This window comes from Galeopterus variegatus, unplaced genomic scaffold (genome assembly GCF_000696425.1).
Source record: "Galeopterus variegatus unplaced genomic scaffold, G_variegatus-3.0.2 Scaffold15220, whole genome shotgun sequence".
NCBI lineage: Eukaryota > Metazoa > Chordata > Mammalia > Dermoptera > Cynocephalidae > Galeopterus > Galeopterus variegatus.
Genome location: NW_007741331.1, coordinates 10,023 through 17,052, shown reverse-complemented (window position 1 = coordinate 17,052; position 7,030 = coordinate 10,023). Strand labels below are relative to the sequence as shown.

The 7,030-nt window shown below is 45.7% G+C and overlaps 1 protein-coding gene across 1 annotated transcript; it reads left to right on the top strand.

Moving 5' to 3' along the window:
- The first annotated feature begins 692 nt into the window (after positions 1-692).
- LOC103582190 (keratin, type II cytoskeletal 1-like) lies at positions 693-5,637 on the top strand. The gene is made up of 9 exons (XM_008563848.1): positions 693-1,277; positions 2,143-2,357; positions 2,667-2,727; positions 3,159-3,254; positions 3,424-3,588; positions 3,707-3,832; positions 4,403-4,623; positions 5,164-5,198; positions 5,291-5,637. Exons 1-9 carry the CDS (start codon positions 693-695, stop codon positions 5,635-5,637), a joined length of 1,851 nt encoding a protein of 616 aa, XP_008562070.1.
- Positions 5,638-7,030: the final 1,393 nt, after the last annotated feature.

The window sequence follows — 7,030 nt, the reverse complement described above, 5'->3', positions numbered from 1 at the left end:
TAGAAAATAACATGATTTTCCCTCCTTATCTCTCTAGAGCACCTACCCATCCATCCTGTTTGATGACAGCATCTCTTCCTTTAACTAGTCAATGCAGCAAAAAAGCTTTAAATGTTTTAGTTATTAAAGACCTTACTCTATGTCAGGAGATATAACTTGGTGAGCCCTGGGTTTTGTAGGGCAAATCTCAGAAATGGGCAAGACAGCTCCTGAAATCCAAGCATGGGGCATTGCACCTGCTGTGCATAGGGAGAGAGTATATATGCTTAGTTGATTAGAAGGGCAAGGCAAGAATGGAAACTTACATACCTTTGTGATGGGGGTCATGAAATCCTGCCACTGAACACCAGGTAGCAGATGTGGGGTCTTATTTTCACAAACTCATGAACACTTAAAGAGAGATCTTGTCTGATAAAATGATTACCACACTAGCCAATCTTGCATGCGCAGCAATTTTGAGAGCCCATCCTGGGAGCTAGGTGTGTAGTGTTTATCGTATTGTTGAGGCTCGTAAAAATCTTGTATGGCTGCAGGCAAGCCAAACCCTTAAAAGGCACTGCATCTCCGCTGACTCCAGAGGACCAAGCCCAAATTTCCTCCCTGTATATAAGGGGAAGTATCTGTGCTTGGGGTAGAGGAGTGTTTAGCTCCTTTCTTCTTTCTACTTTGCTGCTACCTTTCTCTGAGTCAACATGAGTCGACAGTTTAGTTCAAGGTCTGGGTACCGGAGCGGAGGGGGCTTCAGCTCTGGCTCTGCTGGGGTAGTCAGCTTCCAGCGCAGGACCACTGGCAGCTCCACACGCCGCAGTGGAGGAAGTGGTGGGAGATTTTCAGGTGGATTCTGTGGTGGTGGAGGTGCTGGTGGTGGTTTTGGAAGTCGGAGTCTTGTTAACCTTGGTGGTAGTAAAAGCATCTCCATAAGTGTGGCTAGAGGAGGTGGACGTAGTGGCTTTGGTGGTGGTTATGGTGGTAGTGGCTTTGGTGGTGGCAGCTTTGGTGGCGGCGGCTTTGGTGGTGGTGGCTTTGGTGGTGGTTTTGGCAGTGGTGGTGGTTTTGGCAGTGGAGGTGGTTTTGGTGGAGGTGGTTTTGGGGGTGGTGGATATGGGGGTGGTTTTGGGCCTGTCTGCCCCCCTGGTGGCATACAGGAAGTCAGCATCAACCAGAGCCTTCTGCAACCCCTAAATGTGGAGATCGACCCTGAGATCCAAAAAATAAAGTCTCGAGAAAGGGAGCAAATCAAGTCACTCAACAACCAATTTGCCTCCTTCATCGACAAGGTGAGTTGATCTGCTCAGTGCACTGGGAGAGTGGCTCCTGGTCCATTTGAGATTGGTACAGCCAAGACATGTGTGGATTTGAACCTTGAGTTTCTGTGTTTGGATGATTAAAAGGATATTTTATGGAGTGGTCTTCTGGGAGTTATGTTAAAAGTGTGCTTGTGAATGGTGCTAATGACTGAACTCTCTCTTGGACAAAGGGGTCTGTGGTCTACATAAACATGGGTCAGTCTGACATTACCTTTAAGTGTTTTTTATTCAGCTTTTTAGCTGTATTGGGACTTACATTTATTGAATGAAGATAATAGAAATGGGGCTAACTGAACTTTCTAGGGTACAAATGAGAACCCTAGACAGGTTTTCCTAACCATAAAAAGGGAGCTGAATATGAATAGAGAGCATTGTGATATTATAAGAAAAAGTATGTAGTAAATCAGTGCCAAGCATCTTTTGCTGTCAGAGGTGAGCTCTACCCTCTGAGAATTTTACATTGGTACTGTAATTTCAAATTCAAATACATTTCAAATTCAATTTTGGATTTTTCCAACATACTTTTGAACTGTGTATATGCCCAGGGAATGCAAACCAATTTTTATAAAAAATTAGAAGGCAAATCTCTTAAATATCATGTATCTATTTCCAAGCATAATTGCAATAATTTTGTATGTGCTTTGCTATTGGTATTTGTATAGCTACTCCCTTCCAAAGCTGCTCTGAGTTAACAATGAGTTGGGTTTCATTATGAAGATGGAACTAAAGTTCTTTTCCAAGTGAAGCATGGGCCTTGCTCTGTGCTGGCACTTGGCACTCAGTGGCCATGGGACCTCACTTCAGCACCAGGAGTAATGGGGTCTTGTGTTCTTAGGTGAGGTTCCTGGAGCAGCAGAACCAGGTGTTGCAAACAAAATGGGAGCTGCTGCAGCAGATAGACACCACCACTAGAACCCACAATTTAGACCCCTACTTTGAGACACATATCAACAATCTTAGAAGGAAAGTGGACCAACTGAAGAGTGACCAATCTCGGATGGACACAGAACTAAAGAACATGCAAGACCTGGTGGAGGATTACAGGAACAAGTAAGAAAGTCCTGAATCTTGCTCTAAAAGATTTCCAGAAATCGATAAGTTAAGATAATGAAGCAGTATGTAGCTATGTCCTTTCTTAGGTTAGAAGCAAATCAATTTGGTATTTTCAGAAGCCTCCATCTTCTCAGAAGATGGAAATGGTCTAGTGATTTTCTTGTCTAGAAGAAAGAGGTGGCTGAGATGTCCCAGCCTAATAATGTAATAGAGAGATAATGACAGGCAATGCCACTTTTAGTCTAGAATGCTGGACTTCAGGCCTCACTGCCTTTGCATCTCCTAATCATTTATGCTTTCTTGCAGGTATGAGGATGAGATCAACAAGCGAACAAATGCAGAGAATGAATTTGTGACCATCAAGAAGGTGAGCAAATTTTGTAGGATAGAACTCACATCTGAAATAAATAATAGAAGAGGGTCTCCAATTAGTAAGCAGAAAGAAACCATGATGTGAAGAACAAGGTAGTGGGCCTGATGAATATCTGGAACAGAGTTTTTTTTTTTTTTTTTTTTTTTTAAACATTATCATGGACCTGGACTTATGTAGGCACTCAGCTTCTCAATATTTCCCAGCACCTTACATAGTAAGTGGGAGGCAAATTCTCAGAAAGGCAGGCCAGCTCCCTTGACTGTGATATCCAGGGGTGAGGCAATCTAGGAATTATGATCTATGTGGAGTAAAAAGGTGAGGAGTAGACCCCAAACTCCTCTTCTACTTGGAAAATCCACTCACAGCTAGTGAAAGGGACCTGCCTTAGAAAGAATATGGCTTCATGATGTCCTTTGTACCTTTAGGATGTGGATGCTGCTTATATGAACAAGGTGGAGCTTCAGGCCAGAGCTGACAACCTGCAGCAGGATATCGATTTCTTCTCAACACTCTTCCAAGTGGTGAGTTTTCTAATTTCCACCAAGTTTACCTAAATGGAGGGCCTTCAAGCCTGAACCCACCACTACACAGAAGAATAGAGATGTATCTTCCATCTCCTGTTCCCTCCCTCTATCTAAGTTGCTTTTTGTTTTAGCATTATTAGACTCACTGCACTATCATGCCTTGCAGGAGTTGTCTCAGATGCAGACTCAAATCAGCGAAACCAATGTTATCCTCTCCATGGACAACAACCGCAACCTTGACCTAGATAGCATCATTGCTGAGGTCAAGGCCCAGTATGAGGATATCACCCAGAGGAGCAAGGCTGAGGCCGAGACCTTGTACCAGACCAAGGTGAATGGCCTGAATGCATGGCCAGTTTCTCTGAAATGTCCTGTCTTGCTATTCTGTGTTACCTATTTGTGTGCCTGAGTCATGCCCACGTCTAACTGATGTGATCCATGATTTTTAGTATGAAGAGCTGCAGATTACTGCTGGCAAACACGGTGACAGCGTGAAAAATTCAAAGATGGAGATTTCTGAGCTGAATCGGATGATCCAGAGACTTAGATCTGAAATCGACAGTGTTAAGAAGCAGGTACATACTTCCTTCTTCTAGCACTCAGCTGCATGGAATGGGGGTGGCCCTCAGGAAATGGGGGTGCTTTCCTAGTTTTGAATGTTGCAATCTATACTAAGGCTACATTATTATCCCCAGTTCCTTTGATGACTATGCTGGTTTCCAGAATTCAGTGGTCATGCTGAGTTCTCTTTAGGGCAACTTGCGAAAATGGCCTAGTAGAGAAAGATGCAGTGGTCAGAATGAGTGACCTAGCCCATGACCCAAAGTGAGACTTAAGAGTTGGGGGGTGAGAGGAATGGCAGCCAGGAGGTTTTAGGGTAAGCATTTAGAAGCATGCCAAGTCTGTAAGGGTTGGGCGAGTCTTGACTCAGGGCTAAGAGAGGTTCTGATGTCCAAGGTCTTTTAAGGAACATGGTGATGAGCTATCCAGAGGCAGGTGAATGTGTGAGATGGCTGAAGGTCCAGTGGTCCTATTGGACTCATGTATTGGCCTCACTGGGGTGAGGAGCTCAATCTGAGATGAGAAGGCCAAGTTGGGATTAGGTAATATGCAAAGGCGTAATGTGCTGGATTCTCCTTTCTCAGATCTCTAGCTTGCAGCAGTCCATCAGCGATGCTGAGCAGCGTGGTGAGAATGCTCTCAAAGATGCTCAGAACAAGCTGAATGAGCTAGAGGAGGCTCTGCAGCAGTCCAAGGAGGACCTGGCCCGCCTGCTACGTGACTACCAGGAGCTGATGAACACCAAGCTGGCCCTGGATATGGAGATCGCCACCTACAGAACCCTCCTGGAAGGAGAAGAAAGCAGGTGAGGAAGGGACCCTCATAAGAAGTGGTAAGACCACTGCTTATGGGCTTTCTTCCTTGCAAGCTCATTGTGCTTGAAGTTGCAGCCACCTGACTGCAGCTTGTCCTGGGAATGGGGAAATAAAGAGTACCGGTGGCAAAAGGAAAAATTTGGTTTCACTTTGGGAGCCAGAGTCCCAAGCTTTTTCTTTCTCTTTTTTTGAGGTCTATAACATCTCTATGAAGAACTTTGAAATGCAGTAATTCATTCTTCATCCGGGATGCCTCAGATGTCATCTGGCCTCAAGTCAGTGACTTTAGAGGTGGCCCTCATGAGTTGCAAGACTCTTGTCTAATTTATAAGGCGATTTCTCCCTAATTTGTAGTCATGCTGAGAAAAATGACAGAGGTTTGGGAGGCCAGAGGGAACTGGATTAGGTTTCAGATCAAATGGATTGGAGGAGCCCCAGATGGGGAGAGTCCTCAAGATGGCTGAGATGGCATGGGGAAGGGGTTTGTAAAGCTGGAGTGTCATGAGAGATTTGCTGTTTTTCTCCTACAGGATGTCTGGAGAGTGTGCTCCGAACGTGAGCGTATGTAAGTATAAGCCGATTTCCCAGGGGTACCTGCAGGCTCTGTTGGGTTGGAGAGGGAGTTAGGATTAAAGATAACTGAGTCTCCCCTTGCAGCTGTGAGCACCAGCCACACCACCATCAGTGGAGGTGGTGGCCGAGGAGGCGGAGGTTTCGGCTCTGGCGGCGGCGGTGGCAGTGGTAGCTACGGCTCTGGAGGTGGCAGTTATGGTTCTGGAGGTGGTGGCGGTGGCAGCTATGGCTCCGGAGGTGGCGGTGGCGGCCGCGGCAGCTACAGTTCCGGAGGCAGCATTGGGGGCCACAGAGGTGGTTCTGGAGGGGGTGGTGGGAGCTCTGGAGGCTCCTCAGGAGGCCGGGGATCCAGCTCTGGGGGTGCCAAGATCTCTGGAGGCAGTTCCAGCGTGAAGTTTGTTTCCTCCAGTTATCCCCGAGGAAGCAGATAGAGAGGTGCTCTCTGTCCCGTGAGCTCTCCGTCTCCATCACTACCAAATATACTTGGCAAGACCAAGGTCAATTGTACCAGCCTTATTGGAGAAAAGAGCTACGTTAGTTATGCTGGTGCATCCTATTTCCCCAGCTCTTTCTTTTCTGCTCTGCTTCCCAAAGAAGTTTTCAGATCAGTGGCAATCTCAGTACCCTGGCTATGACCTACTTAGTGCTTTGCCTGAGAAACAGTTCAGTAGTTACCACCGCACACATGACGTTTCAAAGCACCTCCTTAAGCCAGCCAGAGAAAGGCCAGTTAGACCCAGGGTTTCTTCGCTGTGATGGATCAGAGTACATGCTCTGGACAGCTCCTCAGTATTCTATCTCTGTGCAGCTTTGGTTTGTACATAAGGTGTAAGCAAGTTGTTTGTCTTTTGTGGAGATGTCTTAAACTCCCCATTTCCTTGTTTTGCTGCAATAAACTGCATTTGAAATTCTCTCTGCATTTCAATCTCTTTTGTTTATGGCACTGTCTATCCTGGATGGGTGTTTTATGGGAGTGAAAGAAGACACTAGAGCCACATGGCATATGGGGGAGTCAGGACAAAATGAACATGAGAAAGAAGGGGAGGCTGATTAGGCAACATTTAACTAGAGTGGAATCACAGAAAGCAAGCTCTTCCCCAGAGGGTGGGGATGTCATGGAGAAATGCAGACACTGGGGTGGTAGGTTTGATTTATCAGCAAAGGCTTCTTGAAAAAGGCAGTGAGCAAGCACATTGGGAAGGAGGGGTTTGGCATTGAGAAGACGGGAAAGTACTGGATGGAAAAGTAATTGTTTATGTGGAATAGCCAGGGATGAGAGGGCCAGGGGTAATGTAGGGTCAGCAGCTACTGCAGCCAGAATACAAACATTGTCTTGGGGAGTTCAAGAACCAAGAGTGGTAAGAGAGAGTTGGACGTGCCATTTTCCCTCTCTTTCAGGCCACCATCCACAGCTCTGCTTAATCTAAGAGGCTCCCTGTTTGACACATAGCCTGTACTTGTGAATTAGTACAAGGGCTAGCACAGGAGTCAGAAGCACAGACATTTATTTGGACTCAGATAAGCTTGGGTTTGAATCTTACGGCCACCATTTACTAGTTCTATGATAATGTACAACTTAAAGACCTGTCTACACCTCAGTTTTAGTATCTCTAAAATGGAGATAATAATGCCTTCCTTGTGGGAATTATTGTGAGGATTGAATAAGATGATGAATGAACATGGCTGAGCATCACCATGTAGTGCTGACTGGCTATTGTAACATTGCTTGTTGGATGCCAGACAGCTCAGTAGATACTTGTTCAAAAGAACAAGTGAACATCAGCTTCACAATGATTCTATGACCATGAAAAAGTCAGTTAACTT

Excerpts from the sequence above, each read along its gene's own strand:
- LOC103582190 (XM_008563848.1), top strand. The coding sequence starts at position 693 with ATGAGTCGACAGTTTAGTTCAAGGTCTGGGTACCGGAGCGGAGGGGGC. Across the intron at positions 3,255-3,423 it reads TCTCAACACTCTTCCAAGTG|GAGTTGTCTCAGATGCAGAC; the intron begins GTGAGTTTTCTA and ends CATGCCTTGCAG. Across the intron at positions 5,199-5,290 it reads TGCTCCGAACGTGAGCGTAT|CTGTGAGCACCAGCCACACC; the intron begins GTAAGTATAAGC and ends CTCCCCTTGCAG.